We start from the raw sequence: 20,285 nt of genomic DNA on the forward strand, positions 1-20,285 counted from the left end.
TCATATCCAGAGGGGAAGATGGCCGTCAGAAACCAATGCAGGCTGGGTGTGACTGACTAGGATGTGGACACACCCAGCTCTAGCCACTCGCCTCATTCAGCATCCCCAGTGGAGAGAAAGTCCTGGGGCACAGGACTTCAGTCTTCCAGCTAGCAGCTGGCATCCAGGCCTGAATGGCAGAAGCCACAGTCAGGTGACTCTTCTTAATTTTTTTTTTGAGACAGGATCTCACTGTGTTGTCCAGGCTGGTCTCAAACTCCTGGGCTCAAGTGATCCTCCTGCCTCAGCCTCCCCTGAATAGCTGGAGGAGAATACCACTATGCCTGGCTTCAAGTGATTCTTTATTGGAGACCTGTTTGTGTCAGGTTCCAGGCCGGATGCTTGCATACCTTAGCCAAATATCCCAGCTTTTAGACTAAAACTCAGAGAAGTTACGTGACCTACCCAAAGTCACACAACAAGTTAGTGCCAGAGTCAGAATTCAAGCCCATACCAGTCAGCTATTAACCTCTCACTGGGCTTGGGTTATTGCCTCCTAGGAGTGAGCTTCTAGCCTGAGTAGAGTGGGGAGGAGTTAAGGTGACCAACTGTCCCAGTTTTCTGGAACTATCCTGGTTTTAGCACTGAAACTCCTATTTTCCAGGAAACCCCTCTGTCCCAGGCAATCAGGACAGTCCGTCACCCTGAGAGAGGTTTGACCCCACCAATCCCTTAGAGCCACTGCCTGCACCTTCATAATGTTCTTTGTGGCAAGAAACAATATTGTTTGCAGCACACCCATGAGACTGTTAATTCGTATGGAGAGAAATAAGGAAAAAAAACTCACTGACAGTAGCTAAGACTATTCACAGGAAAAGATGTTACTGATCCCAAATTCATGAGATAATTGCTCCCACCTTTGGTTTTTTATAGAGATGAGTGGTCTCCAACTCCTGGCCTCAAGCATTCCTTCTCTCTTACCCTCCCAGAGTGTTGGGAATACATGTGTGAGCCACCATGCCTGGCCTTCCTCACTTTTTTTTTTTTTTTTTTTTTTTTTTTTTTTGAGACGGAGTCTCACTCTGTCGCCCAGGCTGGAGTGCAGTGGCGCGATCTTGGCTCACTGCAAGCTCCGCCTCCCGGGCTTACGCCATTCTCCTGCCTCAGCCTCCCGAGTAGCTGGGACCACAGGCGCCCGCCACCTCGCCCGGCTAGTTTTTTGTATTTTTTAGTAGAGACGGGGTTTCACCGTGTTCGCCAGGATGGTCTCGATCTCCTGACCTCGTGATCCACCCGTCTCGGCCTCCCAAAGTGCTGGGATTACAGGCTTGAGCCACCGCGCCCGGCCCCTCACTTTTATTAATCAAAGATAAATGTAACTTAGTGTGCAATATAATATTCTGAGTTTAAGGAATTCCATAGTAATCATATCTCCTCAGGCCCCTAAAGGCCTAGAAATGCCAGTAATAATTTTATTTATTTATGTATTTATTTTGAGATAGAGTCTCACTCTGTTGCTCAGGCTGGAGTGCAGTGGCATGACCTTGGCTCACTGCAGCCTCAAACTCCTGGGCTCAAGTGATCCTCCTGCCACAGCCTCCCAAGTAGCTAGGACTACAGGCACTCGCCACCACAATTGGCTAATTTTTTCCTTTTCGTAGAAATGGGGTCTTGCTATGTTGCCCAGGCCGATCTCAAACTCCTCGCTTCACACTATCCTCCTGCCTTGGCCTCCCAAAGTGCTGGGGTTATAAGCATGAGCCACTCCACCCAGCCTATTGCATGATTTATTTTTATTATTGTCACCAGTATTTTGAGGCCCTTAAGAATCCAAGGAGAACAAACCTGTCAGACAGCAGGTGTCAGGAATATGAATTACTGCATTGGAATTTACAATCCGCTTGCTTTGTTCTAATAGCATTGTTACAGTTATTAACTCTTTTATTAACAAAATTTATGTTTCATTTTTATTTGTTTTATTTATTTATTTTTTACATGGAGTCTTGCTCTGTCATCCAGGCTGGAGTGCAGTTGTGCATTCTCAGCTCACTGCAACCTCAGTCTGCCGGGTTCAAGCAATTCTCCTGCCTCAGCCTCCTAAGTAGCTGGGATTGCAGGCATGAGCCAGCATACCAGGCTAATTTTTGTATTTTTAGTAGAGATGGAGTTTTGCCATGTTGGGCAGGCTGGTCTCAAACTCCTGGCCTCAAGCGATCCACCCACCTCAGCCTCCCAAAGTGCTGAGATTACAGGTGTGAGCCACTGCACCCAGCCAACGTAATTTATATTTTAATAAGTGATGATGGGTACTGAGTCCTACGTCCAGCCCTGTGCAATGTGGAAACATGGGCGATCCCTTTTGCTCCCCCAAGGAAGTGACTGAGATGCAAAGAAGCTGCGCAACCAGCCTCTGCCAGGGTCACAGAGCAAGGCAGCCACTGAGGCAGGATGCAAACCCAGGCAGGTCTGACATCAAGACCGGGGCTCCAGGGCTCCAGACCTGCGGCACCATTCCGAGTTGGCCATCTCAGACTCAGGACTGATGGACAGTCCATCCTGAAAAAGTATGGGGTCTACAAAAGGCTTTGCTGTCAGCCCTGACTCCTGGCTGGGTTTGGCTGGGGGAATCTACGGTTACCTGGTATCCACTGACCTGATGTGTGAAAGCCAGAGCAGGGGTCAGGGCTGTCCCCTGTAAGAAAGTCAGTGGAACCACCTGTTCCTTTTTGTTGTGGGTTGAACTGTATCCCTCAAAAAGATATGATGAAGCCCTCACCTCCTGCTCCTGTGAATGCGACTTTATTTGAAAATACGTCACTTGAGGCCAGGAGTTTGAGACCAGTCTGGGCAATAGAGTGAGACCACCACCCTGCAGTTCTCTACAAAAAATAGAAAAAAAATAGAAAAAAAAACTAGCTGGGCATGGTGGCGCACACCTGTAGTCCCAGCTACTCTGGAGGCTGAGGTGGGAGGGTTGCTGGAACCCAGGAGTTTAAGGCTGCAGTGAGCCAGGATCACACCACTGCACTCTAACCTGGGCAACAGAGTGGGGCTTTGTCTCTTAACCAAAAAAAAAAAAAAAAAAAAAAGGATATTTGCAGATGTAATCAAGTTAAAATAATGTCATTCAGTGGGCCCTAATCAATTCTGGCTGGTGGCCTTATAAGTAGAAATGGGACAGGCGTGGTGACTCACACCTGTATTCCCAGCACTTTGGGAGCCCAAAGCGGGCAGATCACTTGAGATCAGGAATTTGAGACCACCAGGTTGACCAATATGGCAAAACCCCGTCTCTACTAAAAAATACAAAAAGTAGCTAGGTGTGGTGGTGCACACCTGTAGTCCCAGCTTCTTGGGAGACTGAGGCACGAGAATCACTTGAATCTGGGAGGCGGAGGTTGCAGTGAGCCAAGACTGTGCCATTGAACTCCAGCCTGGGTGACAGTGAGACTCTGTCTCAAAAAAAAAAAAAAAAAAAAAACCGCCAAGAAGTGGAAATGCCACGTGAGGACAGATGCACAGGACGAATGCCATGTCACAACAGGCAGGGATTGGAGTGAGGCAACAGCAAGCCAAGGAGCGTCAAGGATTGAGGCCACCATCAGAAGTTAGGAATAGGAAAGGGAAAGTTCTACCCAGAGTCTCAGAGGAAACCCAGCTCCGCCAATCCCTTGATTTCAGTCATCATTTCCTGTTATTTTAAGCCACCCAGCAGTTTGTGGCATTTTGTTATGGCAGCCCCAGGAAATTAACAGACTATGCCGCACCTCTGTGCTAGGTCCAGCCTCTCCACCTTGCCTGGATCCCCACGTGGCTTCTCTCCAGCAAGCTCACCCTTTCTTTTCTTTTTCTCTTTCTTTCTTTCTTTCCCTTCTTTCTTTCTTTCCTTCTTTCTCTTTCTTTCTTTCTTTCTTTCTCTTTCTTTCTTTCTCTTTTCTTTCTCTTTCCTTCTTTTTCTTTCTTTTCCTTCCTTCCTTCCTTTCTTTTTTCTTTCTCTTTGTTTTCTTTTTTCTTTCTCTCTCTTTTCTTCTTTGTTTCTCTCTTTTCTTCTTTCTTTCTTTCTTTCTTTCTTTCTTTCTTTCTTTCTTTCTTTCTTTCTTTCTTTCTCCTCTTTCCTCTGTCTCCCCCTCCCTTCCTCTTCCTCCTCTTTTCTTTTCTTTCGTTTTTTTTTTTTTGGGATGGGATCTCACTCCTGTTGTAATTTCAGGGTTAAGGTTAAATGTTGGCTCGCAACCTCCACCTCCCAGGTTCAAGCAATTCTCATGCCTCAGCCTCCCGAGTAGCTGGGATTACAGGCACGTGCCACCATGCCCAGATAATTTTTTGTTTTTTTAGTAGAGACAGGGTTTTGCCATGTTGCCCAGGTGTCGAACTCCTGAACTCAGGCAGTCCCCCACCTTGGCCTCCCAAAGTGTTAGGATTACAGGTGTGAGCCATCACACCTGGCCCATGCTCACCCTTTCAAGCCAGCCACCCTGCACCTGAAGCCCCAGGCTCACATGTGCTCCAATCCCACCATGGTCCTCGCCACCTTGGGGAGAAGCCATATTCCTGTCCGCCTCTGTGGTCTTGCATATACTCTTCCGTCTACCGCAAGGCTCCCTTCCCTTTGCAGGCCTAACTTTGTTCTGTGTTTTCAAAACAAGCTCTGCCGTCTTCTCCACCAGGCATTCTTCCCTGACACCCAACCACCAGCCTAGCATAGGGCCTGGGGCTCCCACAGCCTCCTGTTATTCCCTATCGGGGCTCTGCCCACTCAGGATGCAACTGTTGATTTGCTCGTCTTGCGAGCCCCCTGGAGTGGGCTCCTCTAGGACAGGGACCAGGACGCATTGGCACAATTGGCCTCCAGGGCTAGGCCAGTGCCTGGCACACAGTAGGCTTTTAATAAATGTTGAAAGACAGAGGAACACAAGATTAAAAATAGAAGGGAAGGAAGACAAGCAGGGGGGAAGTGAGGTAGGGAAGGGAGAAGGAGGGAGGGCAGAGGGCCTTCCAGAGCCTACTTGTGACTGACAGGGGCCCCATTTCCCTGGCAAGGGGAGCACATTACCCAATGCAGGCATGCGCTGGAATGAGTTCACTGGGTGAAAACCCGTGCGACACTGGAATGGGGCACAAACCAGGTAGTTTTGACAGTGACAGGTAGAATCAGGGATCCTGGGTGATGCTTGCTCTGGGGCATCCCAGCTTCCATTGCTGGCCTATCTTTGGTGAATTTTTTTTTTTTTTTGAGACAAAGTCTCGCTCTGTTGCTCGGGCTGGAGTGCAATGGTATGACCTCGGCTCACTGCAACCTCCGCCTCTCGAGTTAAAGTGCTTCTCCTTCAGCCTCCTAAGTAGCTTAGATTGCAGGCGTGCACCACCACGCCTGGATAATTTTTGTATTTTTGGTGGAGATGGGGTTTCACCGTTTGGCCAGGCTGGTCTTGAACTCCCGACCTCAGGTGATCCACCCACCTTGACCTCCCAAAGTGCTGGGATTACAGGTGTGGTGAGCTTTTATTGAGCACCTACTGTGTACAATGCACCACAGTCGGTGCTGGACTGGGAGTGTACCATGATGAACCAGACCCTCAAGGAGCCCAAGAGTGAGACCTGTGACAGATCACAATCGCTGGAAGGATGGAAGATGACGGTGGGGTGTGGGATTTTAGGGGCCTGGGGATTTGCTTCCCAGCAGAAAAAAAAAAAAAAAAAGAAACACATCAGAAAGGACATCGCCAAAGAGAAGGCATTTGAAGTAGGCCTTGTGGGAGGCAGGGACTGAATACAAGGGTGTTGCAAGAAAGGCATTCCAGGGAGAGGGAACAGCAGAAGACAAAGCTGGAAAGAGAATGGACGGGAGGCAAGGGACCTGGGATAAGGGAGAAAGGAAGGGGAAATTAGCTCAGGAGGGACCCAAAAGGGCCTTGAGTCTAGGCGAAGGCATTTACAGTTTTTACTGAGGGTAATAAGGAGCCCAGGGAGGCTTTGGAGCAGAGGAGGGACATATTCAGAAGCCAGCTTGAAGAAGATGGGCCAAGGCTGGGTGCAATGGCTCACTCCTGTAATCCCAGCACTTTGGGAGGCTGAGGTGGGCAGATCTCTTGAGGTCAGGAGTTCAAGACCAGCCTGGCCAACAAGGTGAAACCCTGTCTCTACTAAAAGTACAAAAATTAGCCATGTGTGGTGGCATGCGCCTGTGATTCCAGTTACTCGGGAGGCTGAGACAGGAGAATAGCTTGAACCTGGGAGGAGGAGGTTGCAGTGAGCCACTGCTCTCCAGCTTAGGCGACAGAGCAAGAAGACTCTGTCTCAAAAAAAAAAAAAAAAAGAAAAGAAAACAAAGAAGATGGGCCAGAGGTGCTGGGAGCAGGGACCCAGGGGGAGGAGACGAGAGTAGGGGAGAGTTCCTGACTTTACCCTTCATGGCTCAAGCTCCAGCCTGAGGTGTGTTGGGTACTGGGGAGGCCCCACCCTGTAGAAGAGGCAGATCTGCTCATTACCCTCTTCCAGGGCTAAGGGGGACTCTCCTGGGACTTAGCAAGGCCACCTATGTGCATGCCTCTGCCAGGAGCCAGCCATGTGGGATACAATGTCCTGAGTAAGCACCAGGTCCAGATAGTCCTGATTGTCACTTACTCCATGGCTGCATGGCCCCAGGCATGCTGCTTCCCTCTTCCAGGCTCTGTCAGGTAGGGAGGAATAGTCTAGGGCTCAAGGAGCACATGAAGCCTTTGGACTAGAACTTGACATGGAGCCCAGCAAATGGTCTCTGATTAGAGGTGAAGCTGGTGATGCCTGCCTATATCACCTTAGCCTCACTACTCCCTAGCTGCAGAACCTGTGTTTCTCTGCCTAAGGACGCTCTCCAGCCTTCTGAATTGTGTGCACAGCAGGCCAGAAGTGCCAGCAGAATTGACAGCCCCTGGAGCAGCCCTCAACCAAAGACTGTCCCGAGTTGCTGTATAAATACCCCAGTTCCCTCCCCACTCAGGCAAGGAAACGCTGAAGGGGGGCGTTCCCTGCTGCCTCCCAGAAGTCCCCACTGAGATTGAGTTCTTCTGTACTTCCTTGATAACCAGTCCTATACAGCTGCCTTCCGTTCTCTGTGTCATTTCCACACTTCCCTACTTGTCTTTCTCAGGACACATCTCTAATAAACTTGCACTGATCTTCTTGTCTCAGGGCAACCCAGACTACTACAAATACCTACTGTGTTCCAGGTCCCATGCACACCACGTGATCTCATGTGTCCTCATCTTGGGCTCTGGCTTTCTGCTTGTCCAGTGGGTGGTGGGGGCAGATGTAATGAGGAGTCCCTCCTCGCCTCTCATCCTGGCTCCCAGGCTAGGTGTGGCCCAGCTCAGGATTGCATATCCACCTGTTTGGGTCTGGGCCTGGGAAGTCTCATCCTCAACCCTGAAGCCATGTGCCCTAACAGCTGGGATGAATCATGGGCAGTTGCTCTGGACATGTCAGGTGGTAGACAAAGCCTGGGATGAAAGTGAAGGCATGATGACAGTGACTTCTGGGTCTCTGTTGGGGGTGAAAGATGACTTGTCCTGGCTCAAGGAGGCGTCTTAAGGGACCACAGGAGTAGAGGGTAGGGGATTGAGAGGCAGGATGAACTGCCACCCCCATATGCGTGAAATCAGGTGGTGTCAATTTCAACATGCCCACATCAACGCTCCCAGGAAACATCGCTGTCCTGATTTTGCAAGTGAGGATGTGAACCCAGGGCAGGCTGAGTCCAGGGCCCCGTGCCTGAGGCACCTAGGAAGGAAACGAGCCCCACCAGTTGCCCTAAGGCTGACAGGAAGGAGTGGGATTTCTGGGCAGTGATAAATGTGGGCATGGCTGCCAGCTGGGCAAAAGGCAGGCCACCTGGAGGGAGCCACAGAGCGGAGCCTGGACCCACTCACGGGCAGCCCATCGCAGACCTGAGCCCATCGCAGGAGAAGTCGCTGGCCCAGGTGAGTGAAGGGAGAGACTCCTACACCAGCCTCAGTTTCTCCTTCTGCCATGGGGAGGGGCAGGACTCAAGGTCCCTGAGGTTCTTTTGAACTCTCCAGCTCTGGGTCTCTTCCCAACCATGAGGGACTTGGCAGCCGGAGGCTACACCAGCACTAGCCAATAGAAATACCACGCCACCATAAATGCAAGCCACATAGGTCATTTGAAATTTTCTTTCTTCTTTTTTTTTTTTTTTTTTTGAGACGGAGTTTTGCTCTTGTTGCCCAGGTTGGAGTGCAATGGCACAATCTTGGCTCACTGCAACTTCTGCCTCCTGGGTTCAAGCAATTCTCCTGCCTCAGCCTCCCGAGTAGCTGGGATTACAGGCGTCTGCTACCACGCCTGGCTAATTTTTGTATGTTAGTAGAGACAGGGTTTCACCACGTTGGTCAGGCTGGTCTGGAATTCCTGACCTCAGGTGATCCACCCACCTCAGCCTTCCAAAGTGCTGGGATTACAGGCATGAGCCACCGTGCCCGGCATTTTTGAAATTTTCTATTAGCTCCATTAAAGAACTAAAAAGAGGCTGGGCACCGCGGCTCATGCCTGTAATCTCAGCACTTTGGGAGGCTGAGGTGGGTGGATCATTTGAGGTCACGGGTTCGAGACCAGCCTGGGCAACACAGTGACACCGTGTGGCAGGAGAATCGCTTGAACCCAGGAGATGGAGGTTGCAGTGGGCCAAGATTGTGCCACCGTGCTCCAACCTGGGAGACAGAGCAAGACTATGTCTCAAAAACAAAACAAAAAAACAAACAACAAACTAAAAGAAACAATTGAAATAAATTTTAATAACCTATTAACTTCAATATATAATCTAATCAATATAAAAATGATTGGCCTGGTGCGGTAGGTCAGGCCTATAATCCCCGCACTTTGAGGTGCGAGGATCACTGGAGCCCAGGAGTTCTGGTAACATAGCGAGAACACATCTTTACAAAAAATTAAAAAATTAGCAACATAGGCCGGGCGCGGTGGCTCAAGCCTGTAATCCCAGCACTTTGGGAGGCCGAGACAGGTGGATCATGAGGTCAGGAGATCGAGACCATCCTGGCTAACACGGTGAAACCCTGTCTCTACTAAAAAATACAAAAAACTAGTTGGGCCAGGTGGCGGGCGCCTGTAGTCCCAGCTACTGGGGAGGCTGAGGGAGAAGAATGGCGTAAACCTGGGAGGAGGAGCTTGCAGTGAGCTGAGATCCGGCCACTGCACTGCAGCCTGGGCGACAGAGCGAGTCTCTGTCTCAAAAAAAAAAAAAAAAAAATTAGCAACATAGAGCGACCCCATCTCTAACAACAACAACAACAACAAATAGCTGGTGTGGTGGCCCACGCCTGTAGTCCCAGCTACTCGGGAGGCTGAGGTGGGAGGATGGATTGAGCCTAGGAGGTTGAGACTGCAGTGAGCCATCATGGTGCCACTGCACTCCAGCCTGGGCAACAGAGCTAGACCCTGTTTCAAAAAAAAAAAAAAAAAAAAAAGAGTGTTTTGAGGGGATACTGAGTCTTTGAAATCCTGTGTATTTTACACTCACAGCAGACCTCAGTTCAGACTAGCCACGTTTGAAGAGTTTGTGTCTACCATACTGGACAGGGCTGGTGAAGGCTGCTGGCCTGCTGGGGAGGCTGTATTGGCAGGTCCCGTCCTCAGCTAGGAACTGGAGAAGGCAGGAACAGGGTGCATTTTCATCTCTAGCCTGGGAGGAGTCCCTCCAAGGTCCTTAGGGTCTTTCCTTCGTGGTCGCACACGGCAAGCGTGGGCTTCAGGAAGACTCAAACAGTTCCATGTGCATGGACGCAACGACGGGGCCTTGGAGGTCTTGATTCCTGCCATCACAGGGCTTTGCATCGGGTAGGTGGTGTACCCGGGGTGGACGGTGCCGGGAAGGGGTTCGTGGGGCAAAGAGGGGCGGCGACCGCGCGCTGGAGTGGGCTTTCTGGTAGGGTCACGAGACCGATGGGGAGGGTCGCGGTGTGGGCGGGGCGCGGCGGGATATGAGCCAGGCGTCCCCGCCCAACACCCTGCCCTTCCATGCCCTGCCTTTCGGTGCCAAGAACAGGCACAGGTGCCAAGAACAGACGCAGTTTCTCCCGCGCCTGTTCTTCGTTTTCTTCCCCAAGGTAGTGTGTGTAAAGCTGTGTGTTGGTAACTTCACCCGTTTCCTTAGAAAATGGCTGAATGTGTTGCTGATGTATAATGATACCAGAAAATTTGTTTTTTGTCCATGAGAGTGAACAGGAAATTTATTTATTCATTTATTTAGAGATAGGGTCTCACTCTGTCACCTAGGCTGAAGTGGTGAGAACATGGCTCACTGCAGCCTCAAACTCCTGGGCTCAAACAACCCTCCCACCTCAGCCTCCTGAATAGCTGGGACTACAGCCAGGCACACCACACCCAGTTAATTTTTAATTTTTTTTTTTCTTTTTTGAAATGGAATCTTGCTCTGTCACCCAGGCTGGAGTGCAGTGGTGTGATCTTGGCTCACTTCAGCCTCTGCCTACCAGGTTCAAGAGACTCTCTGCCTCAGACTCCTGAGTAGCTGGGATCACAGGCGTGTGCTACCATACCCGGCTAATTTTTGTATGTTTTGTAGAGACGGGGTTTTGCCATGATGGCCAGAGTGGTCTGGAACTCCTGGCCTCAAGTGACCCACCCGCCTTGGCTTCTCAAAGTATTGGTATTACAGGCATGAGCCACTCCACTCAGTCAGAAAAATTTTTATTTCTCTCTCATGAAAAGCAATTAAACACCATTCATACTTTAACAACGCTGGGAAGGGAGTATGATTAAAATCTAGCTTAAGGATGATTGTGGCCTTTAAAAGTTGTGTTTCTTGGTATCCAAGATGATTAAAAAAATAAAATTTAAAAAATAACAATTTTTTAAAAGTTGTGTTTCTTGAATTGTATGACTCTTTTTAAAAGAAAACAAAGTATAAAGAAATAAAGCTAGCAGAAAAATCTTACAAGTTGTTCAAGTGTGAATTCATACGTGATTATATCCCCATAAAGCTGTTAGTTTTAATTTTTATTTTATTTTATTTTATTTATTTATTTTTTTGAGACGGAGTCTGGCTCTGTTGCCCAGGCTGGAGTGCAGTGGCCGGATCTCAGCTCACTGCAAGCCCCGCCTCCCGGGTTCACGCCATTCTCCTGCCTCAGCCTCCCGAGTAGCTGGGACTACAGGTGCCCGCCACCTCGCCCGGCTAATTTTTTTTTTTTTTTTGTATTTTAGTAGAGATGGGGTTTCACCGGGTTAGCCAGGATGGTCTCGATCGCCTGACCTCGTGATCCGCCCGTCTCGGCCTCCCAAAGTGCTGGGATTACAGGCTTGAGCCACCGCGCCCGGCCCAGTTTTAATTTTTAAAAGTTCAAGTCATCGACTTTTTTTTTTTTTGAGATGTAGTCTTGCCCTGTTGCCGAGGCTGGAGTGCAGTGGTATGATCTCAGCTCACTGCAGACTCTGCTGTCTGGATTCAAGCAATTCTTGTGCCTCAGCCTCCTGAGTAGCTGGGATTACAGGCGCCCACCACACCCAGCTAATTTTTGTATTTTTAGTAGAGACGGGGTTTCACCGTGTTGGCCAGGCTGATCTCGAACTCCTGACCTCAAGTGATCTGCCTGCCTTGGCCTCCCAAAGATCTGGGATTACAGGTATGAGCCACCGCACCCAGCCAATTGATTTTTTTTTTTTTTTTTTTTTGAGACAGGGTCTTGATTTATTGCCCAGGCTGAAGTACAGTGACATGATCTCAGCTCACTGCAATCTTTGCCTCCTGGGCTCAAGCAATTCTCCCACCATAGCCTCTCAAGTAGCTGGGACTACAGGCGTGCACCACCACGCCTGGCTAATGTATTTTTTGTAGTAATGAGATTTCACCTTGATGCCCAGGGTGGTCTTGTAGCAGGACTAGCCGCAGACAAAACTCCTCAGACACCAGACTAAAGAAGGAAGAGGTTTTTTATTCGGCCGGGAGCGTCGGCAGACTCGCGTCTTAAGAGCCGAGCTCCCCGAGAAAGAAATACTTGGCCTTTTTAAAGGCTTACAACTTTAAGGAGTCCACGGCAAAGGGTTGTGATAAATCGAGCAAGTGTGGGAAACGTGACTGGGGGCTACATGCATCAGCTAACAGAACAGAAAGTTTTACAATGCTTTTTTTCATACAGTGCCTGGAATTTACAGATAACACAAGTAGTTTAGGCCAGGGGTTGATGTTATTATTATTACTTTGTTTAACTCCTAGGACTGGGTGGTGGTGACAAGGTTGTCTGGCTATTTATCTTACTTTTGTTTCTCTCTCTCTTTTCTCCTGTCTTTGAACTAGGCAAGGTAGGGGGAGGAGGGCAGCAGGAATAGTAGTGGTCTCCTCCCTTAGTCTCAAACTCCTGAGCTCAAGCAATCCACCTGCCTTGGTTGGCCAAAGTGCTGGGATTACAGGCATGAGCCACCTCATCTGGCCAAGTAATTGATCTTAATGCTCATGAGTTCAAAATGCAATACTCAAAAAAGGAAAAAAGGAACAAAAACGAGGGGCAGTGTTCGGCATCAGGAAAAGGACATTCTGCTTAGACCTGGGATAACTCTCTTAAAAGACAATTGAAGTCAGAAATTGAAAGAAAAAATTGCTCATGTTGGCTAAGAAGTCCCTTCACCATTTCCAGCCTGACTTTCCTCACTTAGGGAATTGGTATAATGGCAGTATCATGTCAGGATTCATTTAATGCTTAGCAGAGGGCCAAACACTCATATTCCTGTAGACAAAGGTTATCAGTCCATTTTGGGTGGGGGTCAGGGAAAGTCCTTTGAGGGTCCATTTGGGGTCCAATGAGAATAAGACCCAGAGAGGGCGGAATGACTCAGGCAAGGCCACAGTGGGACCTGCTGACTCTTTGTCCAGTGCTCTTTTCCTTACCACATTCATCAGTGTTGGAGGCTGGCTTTAGCCTACAGTCGATGACATCCACCCAGGAACGGACCCTCAGCTCTCAGACCCTGCAGGGTGGGCCCAGGGTCAGCTGAACTATCCCAACCAACTCCCAGGCCAGGTCAAGCCACCCCTCACTCGGGCCTGGCTAACGGGTTCCAAACCATGTCTTTACAGTGAAGCCTTCTAAGTCACAGTCCATCATTTCAACCCTAACCTATCAGGTACACAGCTCAGCCCTGCTTAAGTGTGGGAGGGAACCGTCAAAGATAAAACTGACACAAATTCAGTTTAAAGATCTCAATTATCTTTATTGCAATTCTAGAATCAGGCAACCAGTTCTGCCACTTGCTGGCTGTGTGACACTAGGCAAGTTGCTCAACCTCTCTGAGCCTCATACTCTGTGCAGTTTATGCTCCCACCTGACCTGGCCTGAAGGCTTCCTAAGGATGAAGATTAGCGCCCTAAAGAGGGCCCCCTGCCCCCACATCCCTGAGTCAGGCTTGTAAACCTTCTCTGTGTTTAATCCACGTTTAATTCTCTCTGATGTTCAGTGTGGTCGTTTTTTGTTTGTTTGTTTGAGACTGTCTGCTCTTAGTGCCCCAGGCTGGGAGTGTAATGGTGCGCATCTTGGTTTCAGGCAACCTCCACCTCCTGGGTTCAAGCGCATTTCCTCCTGCCTCAGCCTCCTGGGCAGATGGGATTCCAGGCGCCTCCGGCCAGCACCACTCACCAGCTAATTTTTGTATTTTTAGTACAGATGGGGTGTTTCACCATATTGGCCAGGCTGGTATCGAACTTCTGACCTCAGGTGATCCTCCTGCCTAAGCCTCCCAAAGCGAGCCACGGCGCCTGGCCTGTAGTTGGTTCTATCATCCCATTTCCAAGACGGAGAAAACAAACTGTTACGGCTTGACCCAGGCCCTGATCCTCCCAGCCCGAGTGGACCCTCTTGACTCAGACATCCCCTTCCTCAAGCACAGTTGAGACCTGCAGGACTGAGGGTAGTTGACCTCTGACCCAGGTCTCTCCCTGTCTGTCCTCAGTTCCGGGAGAACATCCAAGACGTGCTATCTGCCTTGCCCAATCCTGATGACTACTTCCTCCTGCGCTGGCTCCGAGGTAAGGATAGAGCGTGGGGCTGGGGTAGCGTCAAGGGCATGAAAGAGGAGTGTATTAGGTATCTATTGAGTGTATCAAATTACTCCAAAATACAGCCATTTAAAACAACTGCAAACATTTGTTCTCTCTCATGATTTCTGTGGCCAGAAATTATGGAAAGGCTTAGTGGGGTGGTTCTGACTCAGGGTCTCTCATGAGGATGCAGTAAAGATACCCATCAGGGATGCAGTCATCTGAAGGTTTGGGGCAGGAGGATCTGCTTCCAAGATGTCGAACGTAGCTGGCAAGTCTCTGCTGGCTGTTGGCAGGAGGCTGCAGGAGGCTTCAGTTCTTCCTCACAGGGGCCGCTTGAGCATTCTCACAACAAGGCGGTTGGCTTCCCGCTGAGAGGTGACAATGTGCTAGCTGCCCTCACTCTCAGCGCCTCCTCGGCCTCGGCATCCGCTCTGGCGATGCTTGAGGAGACCTTCAGCCCACCACGGCACCGTGGGAGTCCCTCTCTGGGCTGGCTGAGGCCGGAGCCGCCTCCTTCTGCTTGCGGGGAGGTGTGGAGGGAGAGGCGCGGGCGGGAAACGGGATTGCGCGCGGCGCTCGCGGGCCAGTGCGAGTTCCGGCAGGCGCCGACGCGGGCTCGGCAGGCCCAGCACATGAAGCGGCCGGCCGGCGCCGCCGGCCCAGGGCAGTGAGCCAGCAGCTGCGGAGGTTGCGCCGGGTCCCCCAGCAGTGCGGGCCTGCCGGCGCTGCACTCAAATTCTCGCCTGGTTTAAGTGCGGGCCTGCCGGCGCTGCACTCAAAGTGGCGCTGCACTCAAATTCTCGCCAGGTTTAGCTGCCTCCCCGCGGGGCAGGGCTCAGGACCTGCAGCCCGCCATGTCTGAGCTCCCCCGCTGCAGTGGGCTCCCGCGCGGCCTGAGCCTCCCCGACGGGCGCCGCCCCCTGCTCCGTGGCTCCCGGTCCCATCGACCGCCCAAGGGCTGAGAAGTGCAGGCGCAGCCCGGGACTGGCGGGTAGCTCCGCCTGCAGCCCCACTGCAGGATCCACTGGGTGAAGTCAGCTGGGTTCCTGAGCCGGATGGGGACTTGGAGAACTTTTATCTAGCTAGAGGATCGTAAATACACCAATCAGCACTCTGTGTCTAGCTCAAGGTTTGTAAATACACCAATCAGTACTCTGTATCTAGCTAACTCTGTGTCTAGCTAACCTAGTGGAGACTTGGAGAACTTTCTGTCTAGCACTGTGTCTAGCTCAAGGATTGTAAACACACCAATCAGCGCTCTGTCAAAACGGACCAATCAGCTCTCTGTAAAATGGACTAATCAGCAGGATGTGGGTGGGGTCAGATAAGGGAATAAAAGCAGGCTGTTTCCCCCCCAACCTAGCCAACAACAGCAACCTACTTGGGTGTTTTTCCTGCGCTGTGGAAGTTTTGTTCTTTGGCTCTTTGCAGTAAATCTTGTTGCTGCTCACTCTCTGGGTTCACACTGTCTTTATGAGCTGTAACACTCACCTCAAAGGTCTGCAGCTTCACTCCCGAAGCTAACCAGACCACAAACCCACCAGGACCAACGAACAACTCCAGATGCGCTGCTTTTAAGAGCTGTACCACTCACCACAAGGTCTGCAGCTTCACTCCTGACAGCGAGACTGCAAACTCACCAGAAGGAAGAAGCTCCAGACACACCATCTCTTTTTTTTTTTTTTTTTTTTTCAGACGGAGTCTCGCTCTGTCGCCCAGCCTAGAGTGCAGTGGGCAGATCTCGGCTCACTGCAAGCTCCGCCTCCCGGGTTTACGCCATTCTCCTGCTTCAGCCTCCCGAGTAGCTGGGACTACAGATGCTTGCCACCTCGCCGGGCTACTTTTTTGTATTTTTTTACTAGAGATGGGGTTTCACCGGGTTAGCCAGGATGGTCTCCATCTCCTGACCTCGTGATCCGCCCGTCTCGGCCTCCCAAAGTGCTAGGATTACAGGCTTGAGCCACCGCGCCTGGCCCACACCATCTCTAAGAGCTGTAACATCGTGAGGGTCCACAGCTTCATTCTTGAAGTCAGTGAGACCAAGAACCTACCAATTCTGGACACGCTGCCATGAGTGATCCCAGTGAGCAGGGAGGAAGTGGTAATATCTTACAATGAAGCCTTCTGAGTCACATTCCTTTTTTTTTTTTTTTTTTTTTTTTTGAGATGGAGTCCCACTCTGTTTCCCAGCCTGGAGTGCAGTGGTGTGATCTCGGCTCACTGCAATCTCCACCTCCCAGGTTCAAGTGATTCTTGTGCCTCAGCCTCACAAGTAGCTAGGATTCATGTGCCACCACGCTCAGCCCATTTTTGTGTTTTTAGTAGAGACAGAGTTTCATCATGTTAGCCAGGCTGGTCTCAAACTCTTGACCTCACATGATCCACCTGTCTGTCTTGGTCTCCCAAAGTGCTGGGATTACAGGCATGAGCCATCTCGCTGGGCCAAATTCCATCATTTCTACAGCTATCTATCAGATACACAGCTCAGCCTTTCTCAGTGTGGGAGGGAACTGTCAAAGACAAAATTACGACACATTTGGTTTAAAGATCTGAGTTATCTCTACTGCAATTCTAGAATCAGGCAACATTTCATCTTATGAGATAGAATAAGTGTTCAATGAGTGAAGTGGAGGAGTTTGGCTTTATACACAGAAAAGGGGCTGAAGAAAGCAGAAACAGAACAAAAGGCAAATCTATCATTTCAAAGCTACAATACTTTTCTGGTAAGGCAAGAACAATGGAAAGATAACTGATTGGTTTACATCAGGTGAGTTCAGGTTACTTTTTGCTGTAAGGCTAAAAACAGAACTTCATTAACATACCAGTTGAAGATTGTAACTGGACTGGCCTGTTAGGGAAATTAGGTGCGTGCGCTCTCTCTCTATCCCTCTTTTAAACAAAGTCTCACTCTGCAGCCCAGGCTGACCTCACTGTAGTCTTGACCTCCTGGGCTCAAGCGATCCTCCCACCTCAGCCTCCCTAGTAACTGGGACTATAGGTGCTCGTCACCACTCCTGGCTAATTTTTGTGTGTATTTTTTGTAGAGACAGAGTTTCGCCATGTTGCTCAGGCTGGTCTAGAACTCCTGGGTTCCAGTAATCCACCTCCCTCAGCTTCCCAAAGTGCTGGTGTAATGCCCAGACCGTTTGTTCCCCAAAGAAGACCACCAGAGTCCAGAGTCAAAGCCAAGCGGCAAGGATCTTTTACTGCAAGTTCAAACTTGGTCCCTCCATTCCACAGCGTACAAGAGGGCCCCGAACAATGCGAGTGCTTGCCTTTTATAGCCCGATGTAAATAGGATACGTAAAGTTACAGAGGAACAAGGGAATTCTTTTGGTTACAGCACTACAATTGGTTAACATTTTAAGTTATACATTTAGCAGTTTTCTATTGGTTCCCGCGCTTTCAGTAAAACCACGAACGGCTGTGTCCTTATCGGAGACTTTCTAGGTGGTGTTTTTCTAAAGTTGAGATATATGGTAGTCTCTGAGTTGAGAAATGTGTTTGTACTGGGCTCAGGAAGTTAAGAGATATATGGTGGGATGTGTTTGTACTGGGCTCAGAAAGTTGAGAGATATATGGTGGGATGTGTTTGTACTGGGCTCAGGAAGTTGAGAGATATATGGTGGGATGTGTTTGTACTGGGCCTGTTTGTGTTGAGTCCAGGGTTGAGGAATGTGCCTGTTTTCTTTCACAACTTCCCAGGCTCAAGTGATCCTCTCACCTCAGCCTCCCCAGTAGCTGGGAACACAGGCATGCAGCACCACGCCTGGCCAAGATTTTTGTGTATTTTTTTGTGGAGATGGGGTTTCGCCATGTTGTCCAGGCTAGTCTCAAATTCCTGGGCTCAAGTGATTCTCCCACCTCAACCTCCCGAGTGGCTGGAACCACAGGTGCGCCACCAGGTCTGGCTAAGTTTTAAAATTTTTTGTAGAGATGAAGTCTCCCTATGTTGCCCAGGCTGACCTCAAATTCCCAGATTCAATCAATCCTCCTTCCTTGGCCTCCAAAAGTGTTGGGATTAGAGGTGTGAGACCCCTAGCCCAGCCTTGTCGTAACTTATATAAAGTACACACCAGGCTCAGAGGCAAGTTGCCATCACAAGTTTTACCAAGGCTATTCATCACAGATTAACCAACATCCAGGGATGTGAAATCCTGTGTACTCTGCAATAGTAGGAGCAGGTGTGACGATCAACATGGTTTTCACAGTGGTTTTCTCACCGCAGCTGAAACCAACTCCAGCCCTACCGCCCGCCCCCTACGTACCCCCCTCAGGGAAGGATCTAAGTGTAGGAGTTACAGTCACATTTTCGGGGCCACTGAGAATCCTGTCTCTGCATTTGGATTCCTGGGATTCTGACATTTATCTCAAGAGCAAACCTCTTCCCTAACCTGGTCCCCAAACTCTTTTTATGAGAGGATGTTAAGCAATTGGCCTCTAACATCAGACTGACCTGACTTTGTCACCTGCTAGCATAGCGGCCTTGGGCAAGTGGTTTAACCTTTATAAGCCACAGCTTCCTCCAATGCAAAAACAAAGCTAACAATAATACCTGCCTAACTGGGTTGAACAAAGAGGAGGAGGAGGGAAGGAGAAGAAAGAAAATAATAGATAAATGGCCGGGCATGGTGGCTCATGCCTGTAATCCCAGCACTTTGGGAGGCTGAGGCAGGTGGATTACTTGAGGTCAGGAGTTTGAGACCAGCCTGGCTAACATGGTGAAACCCCGTCTCTACTAAAAATACAAAAAATTAGCCAGGTATTGTGGCGAGCGCCTGTAATCTCAGCTACTTGGGAGGCTGAGGCAAGAGAATTGCTTGAACCCAGGAGGTGGAGGTTGCCGTGAGCCAAGATTCTGCCACTGCACTCCAGCCTGGGTGACAGAGTGAGACTGACTCAAAAAATAAATAATACATAAAAACTGCTGTACCCGTTGCCTGGTACAGAATAAGTGTCCAAAATATGAAAGTATTTCCACTCCTCGTACTAGCCACCTCTAAGATGACCATCAGTGATCCTTCCCTGGCATTCACTCCCTGTTCTGATAAACAAAAATTATAGGAGGCTATTGCTTTGTACTAAATTCCTGCACTAGGTCCCAACAATTAGAGACCAAAATCGAGAATGGAGTCTCATGCTTGCAAGCTGAAACAGTTGTTATCTGACCTGAGAAATCAAGAGATAGCCCAGACAGGCATGGTGGCTCATGCCTATAATCCCAGTGAAAGAAAACAGGCACATTTTCTCAGCCCTGGACTCTCCTTTACAAACAGGCCCAGTACAAACCTACATCCCACCATATATCACCTCTCAGCCTTCCCTGGGCCAGGTACAAACACATCCCACCATATATCTCAACTTTCTGGGCCAGTACAAACCGATACACCATGTATCTCTTAGCCTGGGCCAAGTACAAGCACATTTCTCAGCTCAGGAACTACCATTATATCTCTCAACACAGAAAAACACCACCTAGAAGTCGTGATAAGGACACAGCCCGTTGATGGTTTACTATTGTGAGGAACCAATGAAAACTGCCCTAAATGTATAACCCAAAATGTTAGCAATTGTAGTGCTGTAACCAAAAGAATTCCTTGTTCTCCTCTAGCAACTTCGTATCCTATTTACATGAGGCTATAAAGGCAAAAGCCTTCCAGCATTGTTAGGAGACCCTCTTATGCATGTGGAATGGAAGGTTAAGTTTGAACTTACAGTAAAGATCCTTGCCTTGGCTTTGACTCCTGGACTCTGGTCTTCTTTGAGAACCAAGCGGTCTGGGCATTACACCAGCACTTTGGGAAGCTGAGGAGGTGGATTACTGGAACCCAGGAGTTCTAGACCAGCCTGAGCAACATGGGCTGAAACTCTGTCTCTACAAAAATACACACAAAATTAGCCAGGAGTGGTGACTGAGCACCTATAGTCCCAGTTACTAGGGGAGGCTGAGGTGGGAGAGATGGCTTGAAACCCAAGTCAAGACATACATTAAGTCAGCCTGGGCTGCAAGGTGAACTTTGTTTAAGAGGGATAGAGGAAAGCCTTGCACCTAATTTCCCTAACAGGCCAGTCCAGATTTACAATCTCCTTCCAGCTGGTATGTGTGTAAGTTCTGTTTTTAGCCTTACAGCAAAAGAAGCCTGAACTCACCTGATGTAAACCAATCAGTTATCTTTTTCCATTATTCTTGCTTACTGAAAAGTGTGTAGCTTTGAAATAAGTAATGATAGATTTGCCTTTGTTC

General features: G+C 49.4%; 1 protein-coding gene across 1 annotated transcript in view; it reads left to right on the forward strand.

The window, feature by feature from the left end:
• The first annotated feature begins 7,817 nt into the window (after positions 1–7,817).
• The window catches only part of SEC14L6 (SEC14 like lipid binding 6), a 29,433-nt gene continuing 16,965 nt past the window's right edge, over positions 7,818–20,285 (forward strand). The window contains 2 exon segments of the mRNA XM_021944176.2: positions 7,818–7,937; positions 13,951–14,026. Of these exon segments, the coding sequence (XP_021799868.2) occupies positions 7,818–7,937; positions 13,951–14,026 (196 nt within the window).

This window comes from Papio anubis, chromosome 16, assembly GCF_008728515.1.
Source record: "Papio anubis isolate 15944 chromosome 16, Panubis1.0, whole genome shotgun sequence".
NCBI classification, from domain to species: domain Eukaryota; kingdom Metazoa; phylum Chordata; class Mammalia; order Primates; family Cercopithecidae; genus Papio; species Papio anubis.